This window comes from Eriocheir sinensis, chromosome 31 (assembly GCF_024679095.1).
Source record: "Eriocheir sinensis breed Jianghai 21 chromosome 31, ASM2467909v1, whole genome shotgun sequence".
NCBI classification, from domain to species: Eukaryota; Metazoa; Arthropoda; class Malacostraca; order Decapoda; family Varunidae; genus Eriocheir; species Eriocheir sinensis.
This window is the reverse complement of record NC_066539.1, coordinates 821,388-847,815: the sequence shown is the minus strand read 5'-3', so window position 1 is coordinate 847,815 and position 26,428 is coordinate 821,388. Positions and strand designations below refer to the sequence as shown.

Here is a 26,428-nt window from a genome sequence, read left to right as displayed (position 1 = left end):
ATACCAAACCAAATATACTATGACATTCTGATAATAATGTTTCTCAACATTCCATAAATTTTTAGACATGACTTTTTTTTTTTATGTCGTGGCCTATTGCGCCGGTAGGCTTCTTCCCGGTGGATCCTGATGGTCAGCCCGAGGCTTCTTCCCGGTGGGGCCTGATGGTCGGCCCAGCCCGTTCTGGCGCAGGCGAGTGTTTATAGTGGCGCCATCTTGCATTGGCTCATGCTGCCCTCCCGGAGCTCATCTTTAATCCTAGAATCTAGAGTCTGGGTTGATAGTTGGTCTTCTAGCCAGCATGTGGGTAGTTTTAAGCCACTCGGTGGCGGATGAAAAATCCCAGCTTGGTGGCACCGGGCGGGGATTGAACTCGCGTCGTCCCGAACGCAGGGCCGTCACGCTATCCATTCAGCCACCGCCTACTCCTTTTGGATAAATTTTTTTGATGTGCCTTTTAACAATTTGTTCTTTGTATGGCCATTGCTCTGCTTAAGGGGAGAGTCCGCCGTGAAAATATGAAAATAATTTTAAAAAATACGAAATTGAGTTATATGGTCTATGGCAACACCCTATCCTTTGGCTTTCGAATGGTAGATTTTTTTTCAGTCAGACATAATTTTAAATGCCAATAGCAAGGAGAGAATGGCTACTGCGTGGGCGTGGCACGCTGCCTGCGGCGCATTAGCTGGCATGCCAGAGTGTGGAATAAATGTTGGAAAATCAAACATGCAAACGGTGAAGTTTGTAACCCATGTAACAGTTTTGGAACACAATTATTGATATGAAAAGTGCAACCTGTTCACAAAAATGTTTACAACAAATGAATACATAGAAAAAGTATTTGAAATGAGAGAAAAGAGAAGAATTACATCGAAGAAGACAGTAAAGAAGGAGAGGAAGACAGACAAAGGAATTCCAAGCGATAGCTATACACCTGGAGAGTGCTGACGGAACCTTGCAACAATGAGGGGTGTGGCGCGCCCGAACACCTTCGCCTTTGAGCGATTAATACCTTCATGAGGGGGGACAAGGTGCCTGATCCTGTTATGCACTTACTGACATGTGATTACTGATACCATAATATTCATATGAAAATGGCATTGACAATATAGCACCTTCACTGGGCCGAAGAACTTTAGCAAAACTTTAATCACGTTTTTCTCAAAACTAGTACAAAATGAACATAAATTTTGTTTTTATTTTCCGCACGATTTTCATGTAACTTTAGAACATACAACTTCATATATCGTACTAAAGTTCTACAAGATGGTTTTTTTTTTAAATGGCATATTTTTGATGTGGGAAATTTTCCAAAATTTTCAAAATTTTAAAAACATTTTTACAGGTTGACAAAAACAGTTTAAAAAAATACATCTTTACAAATTGTAAGCATAACAATGAATTATCAGATATGCGTGTCACAAGAAATTCAGTAAAAAAATGGCTGAGAAAAATTAATTCTAAGTTTTCATAAAAACAACGAAAAATATTTTTATTAAATTTTCATTTCATCTGATCAGCTTGAAATTTTCATATGATAACAAAGGTACTAATATATACAACATATTAATTATTCATGACCATAGATGCAATTTTAATCCACGGCAAACTTTCCCCTCAATCACTGTTTTTCAAGGGGAGACAATACCTCAAATAAACCTTGGGGAGTCCAGGGTGGGCTTGCCTCCAACCCCCAATGGTTTAGGAGCTAAGATATTGAATTAGGTTAGTAAGAAATAACATCAGACCTTGAAAAAGGTTCTTTTAAGTAAATTAATGCTATAGATGTAGGCCCGGTCTTACAGTCACCCGTTTTCGTTCGCTAGCCAGCGAACGAAAGCCTTCCGCGTGGGATCGGGTCTTACAGTCGCTCTCGACCGCTGCTTTTCGGTCGCTCGCGAACGAAAAATTGGCGTTTTCGTAAGGAGATTTTGGGGAGCGGTTGAGGTGATGAAAATGAGATTTGTAACCAATAAATTCAATGTAAATGAGTAAATCTGCAATGATATGACATACCTAGCATGCAGAAAGCATATACAAGGCAAATAATTATTCATAACACCTTTAGTTTTGTTGTACAAACATTTTATTGGGCAGCATATCGTACACCGCCAGCACAAGTCTGTCGTCTCAGCCAACGCAATGGATATTTTCGGTAAGTATATCAAGTGTTTTATTTATCTATTGACATTTCTTTTTGAAAATGTTGTATGTAGTTGTTTTCGTGGCTCATATGGGTGTGCTGATAGGGTTAACAAACCATTGCATACTTGTGGATTTGGTGGCACTCAATCAACATGAATTCTATTATGAAATATTAAGAATATATAAGACTGCACCCAAAAAACATTCAAGGTATAATGAACTATTCATAATAGTTGGTCCCAGGCAGAGGGGGAGGAAAAACAAAAACTATAGAATTACACCCATCACGGGTGGTCACCAGTTTATTTCAGTTATATTTTTATGTATTAATCAGTACGACTGTTTGTATTATGAATAACTAGATAAGAGATGATAGGCTACTGTCTTACAGTGAAAGGTAACTATTTTAGCTCTGATAGATTCAGTTAAACGGCATTAGGTTACTAATTATTAGGTTTGTTTAGTTCCGTGGAATCATATGTAATTCTCAATCTATTAAGTCGCCATATTTTATTTTAGCAGCAATAGGTTATTATCCTTAGCAGTGATAGGTTACTATCCTAATATTGAGCTGCAGCTCTAAGATAGTGTCATTAGCCCTGACAGCTACTTCACAGCAAGTTTCCACAGCAATAAGATGATTTTTCTCACTTATTTAAAATACTGACTACAATATTCATTTCTGAGTAATTTATGAGAATGGCAGTTAAGGAGATTTTTTATATTCTCTTGAAAAGGAGATTTTTTTTATATTCTCTTGAAATAGCTGTGTTGTTATTCTGTAAATATTTTGCTCCATTGCTCTCGTTGTGTTCTGGTGCGACAATTATTTTCATACGATAAAGCATCATAGGTTACCCCAAAAGTGAAGTCAGTGTCTCTGAAATATATCACTCAGGTCAGGCCAAACTCTTCTGGTAGCTTATGTAGGATTGTGCAGGTTAGGTTCGGCTCGGCCCCCTTCCTATCTTTCAGTTTACTCAGTCACTGTTATATTGTACTTTTGTTTAAATTTTCCAGCTTGTTTCTTTCTCAGTTCTCTTGTTTTCTGCACACCCAACATTTATTTATTTTCATCCTAATTTCAACATGACAGCATTTTTTTTTAATAATACTTTATGTACATATATGTCTCTCCCACAGGATGTGGAATTCTTCTGAATCTTAAGATGCTTGTCACAGTGAAATACCTGGTCACAAGCAACTTCCTCTTCACCATAGCTGACTGCATATAAATTGTCATCATCAGGTAGCAGGGCTATTGAAGATGTCAACCGATATACCTGGTACCCTTTCTACATATAATTTCTCTATCCGAGGAAGCACACCGTGTGTCCGAAAAAGTTTATGATGTTGCTGGTATGGCAGGAGTTACAAAGAGTGTCAGGGTCAAGGTTAGACTACACCTAGGATCAGTCCGCTTATTCTCAGTAGTGATGTACAGGCTGACGGATGAGGTCAGGCAGAAGTCTCCACGGACCATGATATTTGTGGATGACATTGTGATATTTAGTGAAGGCAGGGAAGAAACTGAAAATGAACTAGAGAGGCGGAGGTATGCACTGTATAAGAAGGATGAAAATCAGCAGGAGCAAGACTGAGTACATGTGAGTGAGCCCTACGGAGATGGTACAGTGAGGTTTCAGTGAGTGGAGTTGGCAAAGGTTGATAAGTTCAAATACTAGGGCTTAACAGCCCAAAGCAATGGAACGTGTGCTACAGAAAGGAGGAAAAGAGTACCGTACAGGCCAGATGGAATGTAGGGAGAATGGTGACACGATCATCCGATATTTCTGCTCCAGGACAAACCCCTGGGCTGTCCTGTGGTGACTGTGTCCATTTATAGGATCAAAGAGCAGTCAAGTTACAGATATCATAAAAGACCTTTTGCTGTAAGAAAATCTTTATTTGGTAATAAATTTACCTGTATTTTCAACATGGAAAAATAAATTATTAGACTGTGTAATCCTTTTTCCATCACACGTACCAAGGCTAAATAAAACTATATGATCAATAAAATATTAATATGAAATAATGATAAATTCTTTACCCCATGCTAAATTAATAAAGGTAAAGTTGGGGGCATATGCTTTAGCTGCATGTGGCCTCATTGTTCATCTCCATCTTATTGGCCCTAGAGCTGCTTGTTGGTAAGAACTATTTATCCTGGGACATGGCTAGTGTGACAGGAGAGTTATCAGTTTACTTTTCCCAGGTTTTCCCAAATATCCATTTCTTGAGTGAAGAAACAATTTCCCCTGCTTTTTTTTCTTACTGTTTTCAGATTAATAATACTCAATACCATTATGATTTGAAGAAAATAAACAAACAAGTAGTTCAATAGAAGTACTAAAGAAGACTAACATAACCCTGCCAGCACTGTTAGTGCAGTGGTTAGGTGGTGCTACTTTGGCTTGTTATCTACAAGAAAAAAAAAATATCTACACCGTACTTTGGCTTGTTATCTACAAGGGAAAGTATCTACACTGTAGAAATTTTATTTTGTAATGATATCTACATGGTAAAACTAATTATAACACTTTTGGTTTTGGTTTGGTTATGTTACGTCTGCTTAGGTTAGTTACTTATAATGTACACTTTCATATTATGGTTAAAGAGCATTTATGTTTGCCCTTTGCCCACAGTTTGGAAGAGTACATGATATTTTGAAGTGGCAGAGCTAAACTATTTACTAAAGACTGTAAATATTCATCCTTGAGGTGTTTTATCCTCTACTCCCCCTTTTTTTATCACACTGAAAAGAAGAATGAACAGCTGGGAGGGCCGCGCGTCAAAAATTCCCAGGAGAAGATTAAAGAAACACTGGTGCATTGGTCCGCAGGTTCAGCAGCAAATCCGTGTGTCCGTGTATGAATCTCAGCTTGATCAGTCGACACGCAGCTCACCCAGCTGTTCATGGACCCTTTTGGACTGACCAACTAATGGGTATCTAGGAAAACTTTGGGAAGATAAACTGTGGGTAGCAGGAATATCACACTGGCCCTGTCATTATTATTATTACCCACCACAGACTCAAGGACAAGTAAGGCGGACAAACACAGAGGCCGCATGCAGCTTTGAGGCATGCCCACAACTCTACCTGGAGATGAGGTAATCCTGAAAACATGATTTATCTCTAGAAAAACGACAGTGGTCGTTGCACAGTTCATGGTACACGCCGATAAATCACACGACTTTGTTTACGTTTTCACGCTCACGCTCGCCAACCTCGCCCGACCATTTAGGTTCGGTGCGGGTCTCGTTGGGGAGCGTAAATCTTTGAGTGTAAGATGGGCGCCTGGCTCTCATACGCCAGCCAACAAACCTGGTGCGCGTTTTCGTTTTGCCGCTCCCGAAAGGACTGTAAGACCGGCCCGTAGTGGGTTCCAGATCTGCTGGGGAGGATTATGGTGATGATGCTATCAGCTATGTGCAACTGCTGTGAAGAGATGGATTGTGAGGGACTGCAGAACAGACATCATCAGAGTAAACACAAAGCCTTACAATGTTGTAGCCATCATCAATGAATCTGAAGAGGAAATACTTAATGCCAAGTGTCAAGACTGTACAGCAGCACAGGGGCTTGGTAAACATGTGGCTGCTTTGTGGGGTGGCTTGACAGACGCAATGCTGATGAACAAGTCACCTCAGTACGATCTCATTGGAAGAAGGCTACACTTTCTATGGTAACTGTTGAAACTAGAAAGACAAGCCTTGCAAGTCTTAAAAAACAAAGTGGAGAATGAGTGCAATGGCACAAAATAGTTTTTCTAGGGATGTCCTTCCTCTTCCCATGTTTACAATTCAGTGTGTGCAGTCCTACCTCAACTACAGGAACCTGCACTGCAAGATGATGAAAAAACAAGTTGAACAGTCCTGCATAATTGATTTATTATTATCCAGAGGACTGTTTCCTCATAAAAATGCAGCTGCCGTTTCCTTCATCAAAATGACACATCTGTAGAAATCTTTTAACAGCATTGCAGTTGTATAGCAGAATGATTTATAATGATGTTATTGGCAATGCAATGAAGATAGAAATGTGGGTGTTTATTGATTGTCCTTTTATATAGACTGGTCAGGAGCACTCAGGTGACAAGACAAGCTGAAATTTCAGGAAACAGGTCAGGTCATTATGTAACTTTGAGCACGGTGACTGGTCAAATCAGGAGCACTCAGGTAACAATACAGTGAAGATGGAGGAAGGCTGTAAAGAGCTGCAAAAAGACCTGGATAGAGTGTATAGATGGAGCCAGTTATGGGAGATGGAATTTAATGCAAACAAATGCATGTTATGAAAATGGGGAAAAGTAAAAAAGAGCAAGGAAAACATACAGGATGGGAGAAGAAAACTTAAAGGTGGTACACGAAGAAAAAGATTTGGGAGTAACAATGCAAGACACACTATCCCCAGAAAAGCACATAAACAAGTTATTTGGAGAAACCTACAGGATGATGCAAAATATAAGGGTATCATTCATTTATATGGACAAGGAAATGATGAAGAAAATAATAACAACACTGATAAGACCAAAGCTTGAATATGCTGCAGTTGTGTGGTCGCCTCACAAAAAGAAGGATATCAGAAAGTTGAAAAGAATACAGAGAATTGCAACTGATATGGTCCCAGAACTCTCAAATACGACGTATGAAGACAGATTGAAGGAGATGGACTTGACGACACTGGAACAAAGAAGGGAGAGAGGAGATCTGTTTATGCTGTACAAGTTGGTAAATAAGTTTGATGAGGTGGATAGAGATGATCTCTTCTCTACTGTGAGAACGAAGGGGTTGAGAGGACATGGAAAGACACTTAATAAAGGAACCTGTTTGAGTGACTTGAAGAAGTATAGTTTTCCACATAGAAGTGTTAACACATGGAACAGCTTGCGGGAAGAGGTGGTGGAGATGAGCAGTGTCCATCAATGAAGGAAATGCTGGATGAATGTAGATATGGAGACGGGACTATTAGAGCTTAGCTCGGGCCTTGTAGACTACAAATAGGTAAATAAATAGGTAAATACATCAGATGAGATCTCGGGAGACAGGCCAGGTCATTATGCAGCTTGGACTACAGATACTGGGGTAGACCACATGCTACTGTAGAACCCTTCCGGTTTTGTCTTGGTTATTTTGTTTTAACGTTTGGAACATTAGGGTAAAAATATAGTTTTCCATACACACACCTTTAACCCTTACATTACAGCAATCGTATATATATATATATATATATATATATATATATATATATATATATATATATATATATATATATATATATATATATATATATATATATATATATATATATATATATATATATATATATATATATATATATATATATATATATATATATATATATATATATATATATATATATAAGTGCGCTACCACACACCCCACCCGTACGGGGATCATATATATAATCATCACACTACGCTCCCTACGTTTCAAATATACTGCCAGTTCTTGACTCAGAAGAATGGTGGAGGCATCTGGCATCTGTGCACACTCTCATTCGTCTCAGTGCGTGCCCTACTGAAGGCCACAGATCATTTTCCACTTTTGTTCGGATTACATCTGTCACGTCTCGTGACGCATCAAGCAGTTACTCTGCTCCAGGCGGAAGTAAAGCGCGGGCGAATCAAAGTGACAGTGATTCTGATGACTGCTATGGTAGTGACATTGACAGAGAGCGAGTGGGGTGCTTCCACGCGACACGTCACGGCCACGAGAAAATGTGCAATGTTTTCGGCTGTCATAACTCTTTTTTATTATTATTAGGAGAGAAGTTTTATTACACCACCATATATACTAGATGAATATACAATTATTGCAAAGACACCATTTCCACCTCTTTTAAATGTCTAAATTTTCCCTGTGCACAGCATTCAGAGAAATATATCGCCACCCGTACTCTAAGGGTTAGGTGTAGCATCAGGATATGTATTGAAAATATCAAACTTATATTTATTACTTTCTTATTAATTGAATTTTTTTTTTCCATGCACATTCCTTGAATGTGTAGCATCAAGATAGGTAACAATAAAAAAAAAGAAGCAAATTTAAATTACTCTATGTCCCGCCACATAAGACGCACTTATTTTTCTTAAAAGAAGATTGCAAAACTCATCCTGTGTCTTATACCCCGATGATTAGGTTTTGGTAGGCCTAGGGGTTATTGTTACTGCTACGGTACCAACGCCCAAAACACCTCCGTTTGACACAATAGTTCCCAGATGTCCCCAGAATGAATCATATATGTTTATAAATTATTAGACAATGATTACAAATGAAATTAATGCTGAAATATAAAATCAACATAAAAGTCTGTTAGATTGTTGTCTTGACGCTGTAAATGCGAGGTGGCCATTGTTGGTGTAGGTACAAGATGACTGTTGTTGTTTTTGGTGGTAACACCTTACACAAATAAAACATGGCATCATTGTAAATAGTAAACAGTAATGCCCAGCTCAGGAATAGTAACAGTACACCAGGTATTTGTTATATGCGAGGGTTACGTTCCGCAAAAAGCTCGCATAATGTGAATTCGCATATATCGAACCTATCATCCCATTAATTATAGGGGGTTATGTTCCACGACCCATTTTCGAACCCTCTAACTATTTATTCCAGCACCTTTCCACAATAATAAAGCCCTTAAACAACAATAAAGCAAATTAAATACAGATAAACTGTAAAATATTATATGAAAATACATTGTAAACAAACAAAAAATTAGAAATTGTACTCACTCAATTTAGGATCAGAAGGAGGAAAAGGTTAATTATTATAGGCGAGGAAAGTGCGGGAAAACATTTGCACCCGCCGCCCTCTAGTGCGAGTTGGCCACCATACCTCACCAACAAGTCGCACCAGCGCCGGTACTCGCAAAATAGCAAATTTTTCTCACATAAAACGAATACTTGGCACATTTAAGTCAATCACATTCGCATGGAATAAATAGTTAGAGGGTTCAAAAATGGGTCGTGGAACATAACCCCCTGTAATTAATTGGATGAAAGGTTTGATATATGCGAATTCACATTATGCGAGCTTTTTGCGGAATGTAACCCTCGCATATAACAAATACCTGGTGTACTGTTACTATTCCTGAGCTGGGCATTACTGTTTACTGTTTACAATGATGCCATGTTTTATTTGTGTAAGGTGTTACCACCAAAAACAACAACAGTCATCTTGTACCTACACCAACAATGGCCACCTCGCATTTACAGCGTCTAGACAACAATCTAACAGACTTTTATGTTGATTTTATATTTCAGCATTAATTTCATTTGTAATCATTGTCTAATAATTTATAAACATATATGATTCATTCTGGGGACATCTGGGTACTATTGTGTCAAACGGAGGTGTTTTGGGCGAATTCGCATATTTCGAACTCGCACATATCGAATACACAGTGTATTCTGTGAATAAAATCCTTGGGAAGTTTGTTGAGGTAATGAATAGACTTATGCTGAAGCCATAGCCATAATTTATATCACGAAAGTGGCACTAGCTGATAACGTTATGTGCATCACCCCTGCCCCACCCGCTGCCCCCGACCCCATACAGCGTAGTGGACCACCCCCACCCCCACCTTCGCCCTGCCCTCACCCGTCACCCCTGGCCCAATAGAGGACCAACCCTGGCGCCCTGCCCCCAACCAACTAATCCTAACTATGAACTTAACATTTCTGCCCAGAATCGTACCAAATCTATTCTCCGACTAACCAAAAACTCTTTCATTAATAGAAAATGCCAAAACCTTGCTTTTTCTAACTCTTCCCGTGACTTCTGGCATCTAGCCAAAAACATCTCCAACTTCACTTCTTCATCTTTCCCTCCACTCCTCAGTGCTTATGGCAACACTGCCGTCTCATCTATCTCTAAGGCTGAACTCTTCTCTCAAACTTTTTCTAAAAACTCCACTCTGGACGATTCTGGGCATATTCCTCCTACTCATCCCCCCTCTGATTCTTTTATGCCTGTTATAAAGATTCTTCAAAATGATGTTTTCTATGCCCTCTCTGACCTCAATCCTCAGAAGGCTTATGGACCTGATGGAGTGCCTCCTATTGTCCTTAAAAACTGTGCCTCCGTGCTGTCACCCTGCCTGGTCAAACTCTTTCGCCTCTGCCTGTCAACATCTACCTTTCCTTCCTGCTGGAAGTATGCCTTCATACAGCCTGTGCCTAAGAAGGTTGACCACTCCAATCCCTCAAACTACCGCCCTATAGCTTTACTTTCTTGTCTATCTAAAGCTTTTGAATCAATCCTTAACCGAAAAATTCAAAAGCACCTTTCCACTTCTGACCTTCTATCTGATCGCCAGTATGGGTTCCGCAAGGGACGTTCTACTGGTGATCTCCTAGCCTTCTTAACTGACTCTTGGTCATCCTCTCTTAGCCGTTTCGGTGAAGCCTTTGCTATTGCGCTGGACATATCAAAAGCTTTTGATAGGGTCTGGCACAAATCTTTGCTTCCCAAACTACCCCCCTACGGTTTCTATCCTTCTCTCTGTACCTTTATCTCCAGTTTCCTTTCTGAGCGTTCTATTTCTGCTGTGGTGGACGGTCACTGTCCTTCCCCTAAACCTATTAACAGTGGTGTCCCACAGGGTTCTGTCCTATCTCCCACTCTCTTTTTGTTGTTCATTGATGATCTTCTTTCCAAAACGAACTGTCCTATCCATTCTTACGCCGATGACTCCATTCTGCATTACTCAACTTCTTTTAATAGAAAATCAACCCTACAGAAACTTAATGATTCAAGGTTGGAGGCAACAGAACGCTTAGCCTCAGACCTTACTATTATTTCCGATTGGGGCAAGAGGCACCTGGTGTCCTTCAATCCCTCAAAAACACAGTTTCTCCACCTATCCACTCGACACAATCTTCCAAACACCTATCCCCTATTCTTTGACAACACTCAGCTATCACCTTCTTCAACACTAAACATCCTCGGTCTATCCTTAACTCAAAATCTCAACTGGAAACTTCATATCTCATCTCTTACTAAATCAGCTTCCTCTAGGCTGGGCGTTCTGTACCGTCTCCGCCAGTTCTTCTCCCCCGCACAGTTGCTATCCATTTACAGGAGCCTTGTCCGCCCTCGTATGGAGTATGCATCTCATGTGTGGGGGGGGGGTCGACTCACACAGCTCTCCTTGACAGAGTGGAGTCAAAGGCTCTTCGTCTCATCAGCTCTCCTCCTCCTACTTATAGTCTTCTACCTCTTAAATTCCGCCGCCATGTTGCCTCTCTTTCTATCTTCTATCGATATTTTCATGCTGACTGCTCTTCTGAACTTGCTAACTGCATGCCTCCCCCCCTCCTGCGGCCTCGCAACACACGACTTTCTACTCATGCTCATCCCTATACTGTCCAAACCCCTTATGCAAGATTTAACCAGCATCTTCAGTCTTTCATCTCTTATGCTGGTAAACTCTGGAACAATCTTCCTTCATCTGTATTTCCTCCTGCCTACGACTTGAACTCTTTCAAGAGGAGGGTATCAGGACACCTCTCCTCCCGAAATTGACCTCTCTTTTTGGCCATTCCTTCGACCTCTGTTCAGGAGCAGTAAGTAGCAGGCTTTTTTTTATATTTTTCATTACACCCTTGAACTGTCTCCTTAGCTGTAAAAAAAAAAAATAAATAAATAAATAAATAAAACGTTACCCCAGGCCCCTCAGAAGACCACCCCTGCCACCCCGACGCCCGTACCCCCAGGCACGTAGAGGACCACCCCCGCCGCGCCCCCCCCCCCTACCCGCTAACCCTGGCTCCATAGAGGACAACCCTCACCCCATCCGTAACCCCCGACCCTGTAGTGGACCACCCCCAACTGCTGCCCCATCCTACCATTTACCCCCGATCCCCGTAGTGGACCACCCCTACCACCACCATGCCCCACCTGTTATCCCCCGCCCCAAAGTAAACCACCCCTACCACCGCCCTGCATCACCCCACTCGTTACCCCCGCCGCCGTCCCGCCCCACCTGTCACCCACGGCCCCTTAGTGGACCAGCCCCGCCGCTGCCCCACCCCGCCCGTTACCCCCGGCCCCATAGTGGACCAGCCCCGGTGGCGCCCCGCCCCAACCATCACACCCGACCCCTTAGTGGACCACCCTCGATGCCTCACCACACCCCACCCATTATCCCCGGCCCTGAGGTGGACCAGGTGATGCATGGGACTACTGACATTTGTGTAATAAAATGTTTGTTTAATAGGAAGTAAGGTGGCCAAATGTAATACTGCATAAACAGTAAGTTCAGGGAAAATGTGGATCTTTAATTTTTTTTTCAAACATATCTTGCCAAATTATAGGTGCATCTTAAACTCCGGTGCATCTTATATGGTAGGATATACGGTACAGTCAAGTCGCGTATGACGCGGATTCATAGGGCGCGGTTTCCTATGATGCGGTATGGTTTCAGAACCGTATGTTCAGATCACGCGGGCAAAACCATCTATGACGCGGTTCGTGGTCTCCAGAGGTGCATTTGAGAGAGCGACTCAGGCCGCCCCGGGCGCCCAGACCTCCCGGAACCCTCTATCAAACACTTTTGTGTGCCTCTCAGTTAAGCCTCGTTGTTGCTATGGTAACGGCATCTCACTGGCAGTAAAATGGCGTCCGCTGATCTTCCTGATGACGTTTAAACCTGCATCACAAGCTGTTTTGGCCAACGAGCTCCTTGCAACAGAGGATGAAAAGGAAGCTGCAGTGGTTATGGTGGCACAGTGAGGTGAAATGCAATGGAAGCACTTAAATGTGTTTGTTTGGGCCGCCATATTTGCTGTTGACGTCATCACAGCACGGAGGCGCTCCACCTCTCCAAACCAGGCTGGAGCGGGCAGTCCGAGTTGGCAACTCGTGCTGCGGCGTCACGCATTTGAGAGTATCCAGGGCGGTCCCAGCAACCCTGCTGGGAAACCCATGGGCAAGATTCGCCCACGTTTGTGAGCGCAGGTGGGATAAAATGGCGGCTAGCCAGTACCAACTTGTATTTTTCCTCCTACTCATCCCCCCTCTGACTCCTTTATGCCTGTTATTAACCCTCTCGCGCACGATGACTCGTTTTGAGTCAATAAGGGAAAAAGGTCCTGGCGCACGATGACACGTTTTGCGTCATAAAACTTTAAAATATTCATTAAAAATAAAGTTTCTGGTGAAATTGCGTCGAATTTGGTATAGTTATTCAGTGGGATAAGTTTCTTCATGGTAACATACGGCAACCTCTCTATGGGGCGCAGGAGAGGAGCGCGGAGCCATTTTGTTCATCAGTTTGGCCCAGAGGGGGTTCCACAAGGAGGTACGCGCACCCTCACTCCCATCTAAGCGAGGCCCGCGTAGGCTTTAATCTGTCCCGCACCACCGAAAATCGAGTGTTTTATGATATATACGTGTGTAGCGTTGTGTTCTACGTAAAAATAATATATTTTTTGTATGTGAATTCAGAGTGGGGAAGATACGATACTTAGTTACGGAGAGCGAAAGTTGCGTATATTGCGTGGGGAACTTCATTGCAGACGTTACCACACGATACCTACAAGGGTTGGTGTAGTTTTGAAGGTTGCATCTTCTTCCATATGAAATCAGCTATATAATGCTATAAAATTTATTTACAAGTGATAAAAAAAAAAAAATAGCGTACTAGTAAAAGGAAATGTGAGGGAGCGCCAACTCTGATGATTATGTAGATATAAATTCAGTTCTCTTGGTGTAACTCGGGAACTAACAGGCGTATGAGGATTTTGAAGATACCAAAAGAATCCTCACTAAATTCCGCTTCGAAACATATATTCGGCAAGAAAAGTTGGCCCACAAACTTTCAAGCTAGCGAGGGGGGATTTATTGTTTACAATACTCTATACAGAGAGAGACCTAAACAAGTTTGTATTGTTTATTTTCCTCTATTTTTATTTGCGTATGTTCTAGTACAAGACTTTATGAAGCCATTGATACCAAATTTGTTGCGGTACGATATATTTGTGAGGGTAAAATACGGCCGGGAATGTAGAGTATCGCGGCGGCAAAAAAAGGCCGGTCAGGCCGAGAAATCCATTGTGAGTGGAACAGAAACTTATTGGAAACTTACGGTGCGCGAGAGGGTTAAGATTCTTCCAAATGATGTTTTCCATGCCCTCTCTGGCCTCAACTCTCAGGAGGCTTATGGACCTGATGGAGTGCCTCCTATTGTCCTTAAAAACTGTGCTTCCATGCTGACACCCTGCCTGGTCAAACTCTTTCGTCTCTGCCTGTCAACATCTACCTTTCCTTCCTGCTGGAAGTATGTCTTTGTACAGCCTGTGCCTAAGAAGGGTGACCACTCCAATCCCTCAAACTACCGTCCTATAGCTTTACTTTCTTGTCTATCTAAAGCTTTTGAATCAATCCTTAACCAGAAGATTCAAAAGCACCTTTCCACTTCTAACCTTCTATCTGATCGCCAGTATGGGTTCCGCAAGGGGCGTTCTACTGGTGATCTCCTAGCCTTCCTAACTGACTCTTGGTCATCCTCTCTTAGCCGTTTCGGTGAAACTTTCTCTGTTGCGCTAGACATATCGAAAGCCTTCGATAGAGTCTGGCACCAGTCTTTGATTTCTAAACTGCCCTCTTTTGGAATCTATCCCTCTCTCTGTTCCTTTATCTCCAGTTTCCTTTCCGGCCATTCTATCTCTGCAGTGGTAGACGGTCACTGCTCTTCCCCTAAACCTATCAACAGTGGCATTCCACAGGGCTCTGTCCTATCACCCACTCTCTTCCTGTTATTCATCAATGATCTTCTTTCCATAACAAACTGTCCTGTCCACTCATATGCCGACGACTCCACTCTGCATTATTCAACTTCTTTCAATAGAAGACCATCACAACAGGAAGTACACGACTCCAGACTGGAGGCTGCAGAACGCTTAACCTCAGACCTTGCTATCATTTCCGATTGGGGCAGAAGGAACCTTGTGTCCTTCAATGCCTCAAAAACTCAATTTCTCCACCTATCAACTCGACACAATCTTCCAAACACCTATCCCCTATTCTTCGACAACACTCAGCTGTCACCGTCTTCAACACTAAACATCATAGGTTTAGTTATTCCTATGAAGCGGTTTCCTATGGTGCGGCCGTTGCTCAGAACCAATTAACCGCGCCATATGCGACGACTGTATTTCTAATGAATTGTTATCATTAGTGTATTATTACTAACATATTAAAGACAACTTTCAAATAAACCTTATTGCACTTTGTACATATCTTCATTTTATTATAATTCCTTAGATTTGCATTTATCTTACACTTTCACAATTCCTTCATGACTGTTATTACCGCCAGGGAACAAATAATAGGAGGTGAGGTGTAAATAAGAAAATAGGAAAAGAGTATGAAGGTTGTGGCGCTCATGGTGTAGGGACACCTATCCTCTGTTAATATCCGTGTACTATCGCAAAGGTCATTTATTGTCGGGAATGTTATGACATTATGGTCAGAGAGGTCACCAAATCCATTAGGCTGGCCTACACTTGGATGACGGCACCCTTGTTCAGTGTCCTGAGTGAAACACCATATAGGAGAGAATATGGTCTCAAGGTGAGGAGGGAGAGGCAGATTGCTAAAGGTCTGACGATGGGAAGACATGTCTTCTCGTCTTCGCTGTCTGCCCCTGCAGGAGAAGTCCACCTGAAGGAGGGACATGAGGAACAGAACGACGGAGATGTTTCCAGTAGGACCAGAATACGTAAGTGCATTCGCTTGCGTAATATGATTATATCTTTGCCCATTTACCCAATTATATACTGTATTGTTGTTGCCTTCGTTGCCTTCATACAATGTTGATGTTAGTAGATGTTAAGTGACATACACATACAATGTTGGACGTTAAATGTTAAGTGAAGTGCCTAGCTGCCCTTTGTGGTGCTAAGAGACACGGACATTTTGAGTTTTATGTTTGTGATCCTGAAAGTAAATGTTATTGTTGACAGGTTTGACCACATTATATCGTACGTCTACGAGAAAGGTTGTTTCATTGCCCTACTGGCTACACAACTGCGGTAACACTGTTGATCGCCCACATGCATGTTTTTTTTTTTTTTTTTTTTTTTTACGTCTATGCCTATAGCGCCAGTAGGCTTGCTTGCAGACGCTAGGCGTAGACGTAAAAAAAAAAAAAAAAAAGTAATCATGCTCACTGGATGAGGAGTGGCATGGTGTACACTAACCTGTTGGTTCTCAGCATTAGACTCTTGCTCTGTTAAGTCACCAAGAGCGATATCGTCATCAGCCCCAGCAGAGTTTGTGGTGTCAGCCTGGATGAAAAAGACAGTTCATTAGTATTACTGTGTCAGCAATGGCATGAAAATACAATTATATATGTAAAAGACTACAGGTAACTCTCGATTTACGCGAGTATTGCGTCCTTGAAGAGGTCGCGTAAATCAAAACCAATGTAAATCAAACAAGAGGTAGGTTTCTGTCGAAAAATAAATACCGTATTTTGCGGCGTATAACGCGCACCCCAAACTTAAAGACAACAATTTTGAAATAAAGATCTTAAAATGCTCAGAAATATGTACGGGTTAAAGAACATTGACAATGTACAGTTTCCTGAAATTTATATATTTTTGGTGTAATCTTTACTGCTTGAATTGACAAGTGTCCTTGAGTAAAGCAATGAAAATGGCGGCCGGGCTGGTGTTGTGAGAAATACATTCCCGTAAACATACTGATGATGCATAGCTTCTGATATCATAATGAGCATATTATTCCCACCATCACTCGTAGGTTATGACAGACAACTAGGCAAGACACAATTCACGCGGTTCTGGTGACACGCGGCATGCAGCTGTTTGTTGTGTGGTTTGTAAACAATGCAAATGGCGGCCGGGCGTGAAATAACTCCTCGTACAAGACTCATGATGTACAGTTTCTGATATCATATTTACCCCATTATTCTCACTAATATTAATAATTAATAATGAACACTTGGATATTTTTTTCCAATATGTTTCTTTTATGTAGCTTGTACTGCTCCTTAGTCATACAATCGTAAGCCAGCTGTGACATCAAGATCAAGATCATACAAATGGCGCCCGACGGGAAAACGGGATAACAGCATGGCATGGGCGATCCTCCTCAGTGGAGAGAGAGAGAGAGAGAGAGAGAGAGAGAGAGAATATCCATATCACCGAGATATCCAATCAGGCACTCAGTCTCAGCCTCACTCATCTGAGAAAGAAATGAGGACAGCATGAGCGCCTGGACAGTATTGGTACCGGTACCGTACCGTATATATAGCTGGTACCGTTAGTACCGGTACTGGTACCGTTACCTGCCCACCCCTATCGTTAAGTAGCGTGGCAGCGTGGGTACTGTATTGTTGTTCAAGTGGCGCGCGGGAAGAACTGAGCTCAGCTGTGTGGCCACGGCGCCGTGTGAGTCCAGTTGCGTGAGACATATGGTGGCCACTCCATAAAATATCGTGTATAAGTGGAAAAAACGTGTAAATTAAACATTTATTTGGATTTTGGACCCCGTGTTATTTAAAAAACGCGTAAAACAAACTCACGTAAATCGAGAGTTACCTGTATCTTATTTGACAGTCTTACATTTACGATTGCAGCTTCTTTTCTGTTTTTGCAAGATTTCTCAGTCTACTCTAAAAATCCTTATTTTTCTTTAACCTTGTAGCAGCGGGGATCATGTTTCATAATGGTTCCTCTAAGCGAGAAAAATGAGAAAAAATCATCACTCACACAAACCATTTAGTAATGTATATCAAAGCATTTGTGATCAGTTTATGTATCATCTATTTTGGGGGGTCTATGTCATGGCACAAATTTGGCCCGTCACTGCTACACAGTAAAGCCACAAATTTGGCCCGTCGCTGCTATCAGGTTAAATAACAGAGAAAAGTAAAGTTTCTAGTACATGCCATAATGTGAAGATATACTGGGCTTTCAGTGCAATAAAAATCCAATAATCAGCATACGGACGATTATAAAATCCCAATAGTCTGAATTTCTAAGTGGCTGACAAATATTCCAATAATGAAAAGAAATTAAGAAAACAAATGAGCCACCAAATGCATTGAGCTGTGCCAAGCAGTGAGGAGACTCAGGAGAGATTAAAATTTGTCTGCATGTTGACAGACAAATATTTCTGTTCTCTGGACTGGGTAGCGGGAATGGGGTGAATTCGTATTCGTATTCTAATACGAATACAAATACTTCATATTTATGCGAATACGAAAACGAATACGAATACACTGAAATACTGATAATTTGAATACAGTAAACCCTCTCGTATCCGTGTTAATAGAGCCACGGGGGCACCCAGATATGGGAAAAACTCGGATATAGTGTAGGTTAAGTCTACGGACCTGAAAACCCAACTTTTGATCACGGCCTGCCATAAAGGCAATGACAGAGTACTGCATAGGTGCTTCTGTCCATACTCATACTATGGTATGCCCCATGGCTTTGTAGCAGTCAGTCTGCACCAGGGAGTGAAATGCGCGCGATTGATGTGCTCTGGGCGCTGAGAAAAGGGTTCGAGCAGCGTCATCGCGGTTTGCACTCGCGGCAATCTCTCCCTGGCTTATCGCAGTCCTGCTGCACCTTGGGGGGATCTGTTACTTGGGATTCGGCAATTAGGCACGACAACCTCAGCCGCTAACCCATTGCTGGGGTGCCTAGCCCTGTGTTCACAGCCAGCAGCTAATGTTCCCTTGCCTGGCCAATCACAGCAGCGGGGCCTGGACCCAACCCAGAAAAGCCCAGGTATTACGCTATACGTAGCAACGTAAAAATAATGAAACATAGAATACCTTCACATCAGTAGATTATATATATATATATATATATATATATATATATATATATATATATATATATATATATATATATATATATATATATATATATATATATATATATATATATATATATATATAAGTTTGTGGATGTATGCATTTATGTATATAGGCATGCTCATATATCTTTCTATGACTTGCACTATATCTATTAATTGAACCTCAACTTTTTATATTTGAAATTCAACTTTTTTAATTTGAAATTCAACTTTTTAATTTGAAATTCAACTTTTTAATTTGAAATTCAACTTTTTAAATTTGAAATTCAACTTTTGTAATTTGAAATTCAACTTTTTTAATTTGAATTTCAACTTTTTAAATTTGAATTTCAACTTTTTTAATTTTGAACTTCAACTTCTTTAATTTGAACTTCAACTTTTTTAATTTGAACTTCAACTTTTTAATTTGAATTTCAACTTTTTTGATTTGAATATCAACTTTTTTTTAATTTGAAATTCAACTTTTTTAATTTGAGGGTGAAAAGGTGTAGAATGTTGGGCCTGTCTCCAAGACGGTCGGGAATACGTGTAGGGTGCTGAACCAACTGCTCTAGGTCGTTGAGGAGAGCAAAGTTGTAGGCTTGTTCACCAGCTGGTCAGTGAAGGAGGATGAAAGCCAAAGCTGGTGGTGAACATTGAAATCTCCTAAGATGGAGATTTCAGCGAAGGGAGAGTGAGTCAAGATATGCTCCACTTTAGAGTTCAAATAGTCAAAGAATTTTACATAGTTAGTAGAGTTAGGTGAGAGATAAACAGCACAGGTGTATTTAGTAATAGAATGACAATGAAGTCTTAGCCAGATGGTAGAAAATTCTGAAGAGTCAAGGTCGTGGGCACGAGAGCAAGTGATGTCGTTGCGCACGTAGGCGCAACATCCAGCTTTGGATTGAAATTTAGGATAGAGATAGTAGGAGGGAACAGAGTAAAGGTTGCTGTCAGTAGCCTCAGAAAGTTATTCAATAATAAAATGGCATCATGAACTTATAACTGATGCCAGCATTCTCCTATACATATTTGTTTTCCAAAATGTTCAAGTATATATCTAAGCTGTACTGAAAGAAACACAACAAAATACCTTATCAAATTATATTAACCAAGTCTTTTTCAGTATCCTCCTGTAGATCTCACTTCTATTATAATACACCCCCTACCACTAGCAAGAGGCAACTGACAGCCGCCGTCGCCGCCAGACTCCAACAGTCACAGCGGCCACGCTAGTGAACCTGTATCATACACGTCGGACAAACAGGAACGAAGATTTGTAACGTGGAAGGAACAATAACTATTATTTCTGATGATGGATTTAAGATTATTCGGCATATTATTCAAAGAATACGAATACTTTTCCCAAGTATTTGAATACGAATGCGAATACTTTGATGTCAGATGACAAAGTATTTGAATACGAATACACCCAAATACTGTATTTGAATGTATTTGAATACGAATACCGAATACGAATACCCCAGCCCTGCTGGGTAGTGCCTTAAATTATTGAAGAGATGGCTCCAATGAGTACTACAAGTGAGTCCTGAGCTGATGCTCAAGGATGAGTGAAACTGATAAAGTGACATGTACAGAAGGTACGTTAAAAAAAATTTGCATGGTCCAGTAATTATGTAAAAATATTATAAATGAGTGAAAAGTAAATAGATTACCGCTGCTACTGGGTTAAGAAATTTTGCATGGTCCAGTAACTATGTAAAAATATTATAAATGAGTGAAAAGTAAATAGATTACCGCTGCTACTGGGTTAAGAAATTTAGCATGGTCCGGTAATTAGGTAAAAATATTATAAATAAGTGAAAAGTAAATAGATTACCGCTGCTACTGGGTTAAGAAATTTAGCATGGTCCAGTAACTATGTAAAAATATTATAAATAAGTGAAAAGTAAATAGATTAGGTGAATATAGACTACTCAGGCAGCTTTGACTCAATGAAATGACACCTCCTAGTTATAGAGTGTTTTTGTAAACTTGCTTCACTATTTATTGCCTTATTTTCACCTCTGGACCTATTCTCTTTGAAGGGATTTAAATTCCTAAAACTGCTGTTTAGCACTTTTATGCAATATTGGTGAGTAATGAAGTACAGTAAACCCTTGATATAACGGACTAATTGGGGGGACATTAGTCTGTTAATGCCGAAAGTCTGTTATAAGCGGCATATATTTAAAGATACGCACAATAATACCAACGAACCTAATAAACATGGGTATAGTTTTTTTTTATTGTGTATGTTGTCTCCACGTTGTCTGCAGAACTGCACAGCACACTTGCCAACGGACTGCAATGCACTGAGGCTGCCAGGTTGGCAGTGGGGCCCGGCAGGGGGATCGTATTGTTACAAGTATGGGTAAAATTTTACAAGTGTGTCTATCTCGCACTGGCAGACGAAACCTTTTTTTTTTTGGTAGTTTTCGGTGTATTATGAAATAGTCTGCTAACTGTTTCTGTCACAAATCAATAAATGATTGACTTTTCAGTGCCTGTTGTACACCCGTCGCCGTTGTCACATAATAACTCGCAGAGAGAGGTTCAACTTGCTGACTGTTTCTCTGTTTCACTCACCACTCACAAAGATCACAAATGGACAAACTAAAACAAAACCAGGCAAATTAATGCTTTCACTGCCGTGTATTCCTCCAGTGTGCAAGCATGGTGGACACCAGAGTGACATTTCTGCAAGGAGGTATTTCACGCAACACCACCGCCGTGCCCCGTCTTGCACCGTGTATTTCCTCCGCCCCACACCAAATCCAGAATAAATTCAAACTAACCAAACCTAACCTAACCTACCTAACGGGCGACCCCTTAAGCTGTGTCAGTACCGATACTCACAAACACTTGGTTATTTTCCATTACATTTACATCCTGGATTGATGCATAAGACTTTCTTGTGGTTAAAATAGGTTCTTCATTTGAATGGGAACCACAAGGAGGAAAATATTTCATAAGGTGGGCTGAAAAAGACAACAGTAATTGAAGCAGATAACGGGAGGAGGGCGAGGTGGCTAGCAGATGCCAATGTAGTTACCGGGCGCAGTTCATTAAAAAACATTCTCGGTTGGTCCCCGTGAATTTCTGACCCTCTGACCTTGTTCGTTATATCCAAAATCCGTTATATCGAGGGTTTACTGTATAGTAGAACCTTGTTTATTCAGCATTCAAAACTACGGCACCCTCAAAACAACGGCAAATATCTGGGGCCCAAATTAACTTTTTTTTTTTTGTGTTGCCTCTAGCATCGGTAGGCTTTCTTAAGGGGCCTTGTGGACAGCCCCACTCCATTGGTGGTGCAGGCTGATTTAATTTATAGTGGCTGCCATGATGTATTACTCTTTCTGGGCCCATACTGTCCCCAGTGCTCCTCTTGACCAAAGTCGCTGAAGTTAGGGTTGATTGAAGATTTGGACAGAATGTGGGTGATTTTCTGCCACTCGGCATCAACTTGAAAAATCAGCTATTTCGGTGGGGGTTCGAACCTAGTTCCGGCCAAGTCCACCACGCCCGCATGGTGACCATTCAGCAGCTGCCTCCCCGCACCTTCTGTAGATGTGGGGTACACAGATGTAGATGCCGGGTACACACACCAACAAAACATCGTAACGTAACTCTTGTCATGTAACAAAAACGCCAGTGTGGACGCGACCTCATAACAACACTGCATAACACCCGTGCCAACATACGTATATGTTACGTGTCGGGGTTTGCTCCCGTTCCACCAATTGTTGTTTTTTGTGCGTCACATAAAAGAATGTTATAGGGTGAGGTTAAGCAGTGTATGGACGGGACATGTGTTAGATGCATATCAGCTGGCTGCACTGAGTCTGTTCAACTCGCTGACAGCTCAGTAGTCTGTTAATTGACCATGCCCTCCCTCACCTCTTCTCTCTCTCTCTCTCTCTCTCTCTCTCACTAGAGAGAGAGAGAGAGAGAGAGAGAGAGAGAGAGAGAGAGAGAGAAGAGGTAAGGGAGGGCATGGGCATATGAGTGTGTGGGAGTGTCAAAGTTTGTTGAGTGACCCCTTGAATGGTGTCCGCACCACCGTTCTCGCAGATGGTGCCACAGGTGAGTTTAAATCGGAAAAGTTGGAAAGTTTCATTTGATCGGCGCAACATCTGTGGTCATATGGCGGAGAGAGACAGAAGGGGAAGGAATTGTAGGAGAAGGGAACAGATCCCAAGAGACGGGACACAACCCCCGATTAATGCCTGGTACCCATTCACTGCTGGGTGGACAGAGGCGTAGGATATCGGAAAAGCCACCCAAATTTTTCCACTCCGCCTGGGAATTGAACCCAGGCTCTCTCGGTTGTAAGCCGAGTGTGCTAACCACTGCACCACGAAGCCCCCCATTTAAATCGGAAATATGCTAGGTACCCAAATTTCACATAAAGTTGAACACTTCAGTAACTGAATCTGTAGTAATAGTACTTAATAATGTTAAATGATGATCTAGTCAAGAAATGTAGGCATGGTAAGGTAGCGTTTATAATTATAAAGGTTACGATATCATTGGCACAAGGCGATAGTCTTTTCTTGTGTGTAAACAAGATCACGTGTTATTCACCACGTCATAGACCGGTGTGTTGTGCCGCAATATTGAGACCTCCCTTTAACCATTACTACTGGACCATTGGGCCTATTATTCGGTAGGACAGGATGTATTTACTTTATTAGCAATTCTAAAGGAGTTCTATTCTATTGGGGAGGTGGTGGCTGAGTGGTTAGCATCCCAATCCCGCACTTCATTGCGTCCTGGATGATGTGGGTTCAAATCTGCCACTACCAGCCAAAAATAGATGGCGCCACTAGAAATACTTGCCTGTGCCATGACAAGCTTGGGCCGACCACCAGGCCCAACCAGGAAAGCCTACCGGCTCTATAGGCCTGGATGTAAAAAAAAAAAAAAAAAAAAAAAAAAAAAAAAAGGCTGGCAATTCTATAGGAGTAAGTCTAAAAACAAGGGCAAAATGGTTTATCTGGCACAAGCTTCACCGCATTCGTGCCGGATAAATGAGGTTCCACTGTACTTTGCCTCCAGGATTCACTTCAACCCCCATCAAGCCACGAGCCCCTTGTCCAGCTGCCCATCATCATCCAAATTGGACAAAATATGAACAGGTGCATATTTTGTCCAACTTAAATGATGACGACACTTCAGTACGTAGGACTCATCGCACCACCTCAAAATTAGGCGCTAAGAGCTGTGGAAAGTTCCAAAGCTACTGAAGTACGCATGTGTGGGCACAACCCGAAATATTGTGCCACTTCTGACCTGCCTTGATGTTGGTACAATAAGATTTTTTCATAAACTTACATTTTTGCATTTGTCTCTTCCATATCTATAAATTTTGTTCTATGATTTTTTTTTTGTCCAATGAATATGAAAATTCGACTTATTTTCAGTTTATTGTAATTTCCAGAGTAATTACTAAAATAATTTATAAAATGTTTAAATCATTAGAACCAGCTTGAAATGCTGTAAAACTTTTATCAAATGAGCTTTTACAAGATATGTACTTGAAAAATGGCTGTTTTTTTGTGTTCTCCAGAGGCACCTCTTAGATTTTTTGCGTCCTTTAGGGGTTAACCCCTTCAACATGAGGACGTGTATACTGCGTTCTTGCATGCCCTGTACCATATATGAGGACGCGCATACTGCGTCCTGGCTTGCTTTTGCCAATATACGAGTTATTTTATTCTATATTTATGCTTACGTCTCAAAATTATCAATTAATTTATGTTTCTTTATGTGCACCATTTAATTCTGCATCTTTTCATATATAATACATGATGATTATGTCGAGTTTATGGCCGATAACTTATATTCAATAGCGACATTTGAAATTTGGCGCGCACGACAATCCTGGATACGGCGCGGGGCGCTGTTTTGGCCCAGCCGTAGTGAGTTTCTTTATGTGCACCATTTAATCCTGCATGTTTTCATATATAATACATGATAATTATGTTGAGTTTATGCGTGGCAATCTTGGATAAGGCGCGGGGCGCTGTTTTGGCCCGGCCATAGTGAAGGGGTTAAGGTCACATATTTCATAATTGAACCTCAAATTTTCTGTACCAAATTGGAGAGCCTGACACTTATCTATATCGAAGGGCATCTGTCAGACCAAGCTGATATTTTATGCAAATCTTCTTGGAGGCTGTCTGTCTTCATGTTAGGACTAAATTACCAATCTTTAAGTCGTTGGCATATTTACTCATGAGATTACTGAGTCCAACATCAATATTGTTGGTGTAAACTATACACAGCACTGGGCCAAGAGTTGAGCCCTGGGGGACACCACTCATGACAAGTGCCCACTCAGAGTTAAACCCATCTACCAACACTCTTTGCTGTCTGCTGTTCAACCAATTTGTGATTCATTGGCATACTCTACCAGCAATACTTGGTTGCTTTATTTTATAAAGTAATTTATGGTGTGGAACTTATCAAATGCTTTCTGAATATCAAGACAGACTACGTCCAGTGATTTGGTTATGCCAAAAGCTGAGAAGAGGTCGTTATAAAAGGTTAACAGGTTCGACAAACAGGATCTCTTGTTATGCACAACATGTTGAGAATCCTTAATTAGAGGAGTTCTGTCCCCCAAAATTGCCAGTGATCGCTAGCTACTTTAACTAAAACTGAGTCAACTCCTGTTGAAGCTATGAGGACTCGCACACTTTGAAATCTCTCACGTGATAAATCATAATTGCACTGTGCCTATAGTCTACAAGACATTGACCCCAGGTGTTTATTCTAAAAATTTTCATGTGAAGTGGTGAGAAACACTCTACCATTCAGTTATTACAAGCTAAATACTCACACCTAAGCTTACACCATTCTCGCATTCTTTTCTAATCTCCTGCCGCATGTATAGCTTGAACCATTTTTCTAATAGATTCCACAAAGACTAATGTTTAATCTGGAAAGTACTGAACAGAATCTAATTGGTAGAACTCATGGTAAAGAGATATTTAAAAGGCCAAAACCCGCACAGTACTGAAAGGAGCCACTGAGGGGCCGAACTCACTCTCAACAAGACTTACCAACACATTGGGGCAAAGGGCTGTAGCTGTCTAGGACACTGGGGAGAAAGAAACAGTGGAACACCTAATTGTAGAATGTAGCAACTACGAGAGGCAGAGAGGGGAGTTAGTACCAGAAGAAGTGATGGTGATGAGCCGATGAGAAGTGATACAGGTCAAAAGAAGAAGGAGGTTTGTTTTGGTTTGGAATGCCAAGTCGTATAAATCTTCCTCCAAGGTATAAATACATACGAGCTATGTTCGTGATTTATTAATTGCTTTAGTGTATGAAGTGCCTAAAATTGACAGTACATTAAGTTTTTGTAGACCAAAATACAATGAACAACAGGTCGTAGGTTCAGGCT

At 41.2% G+C, this 26,428-nt stretch overlaps 1 protein-coding gene and 1 non-coding gene across 6 annotated transcripts in view; both read right to left on the bottom strand.

The window, feature by feature from the left end:
* The window catches only part of LOC127005780 (F-box only protein 9-like), a 172,449-nt gene that overhangs the window by 125,226 nt on the left and 20,795 nt on the right, over positions 1–26,428 (bottom strand). For 4 of the 5 annotated variants that reach the window (XM_050874876.1, XM_050874877.1, XM_050874879.1 and 1 more), the window contains exon 2: positions 16,380–16,466. The exons of the other annotated variant lie outside the window; for it this stretch is intronic. In XM_050874876.1, the coding sequence (XP_050730833.1) occupies positions 16,380–16,466 (87 nt within the window). The remainder of the gene's footprint in view (positions 1–16,379; positions 16,467–26,428) is intronic. 5 annotated transcript variants of the gene reach the window in all.
* On the bottom strand, positions 23,308–23,381 carry Trnav-uac (transfer RNA valine (anticodon UAC)). The gene has a single exon. It is a non-coding gene; the product is annotated as a tRNA-Val (tRNA).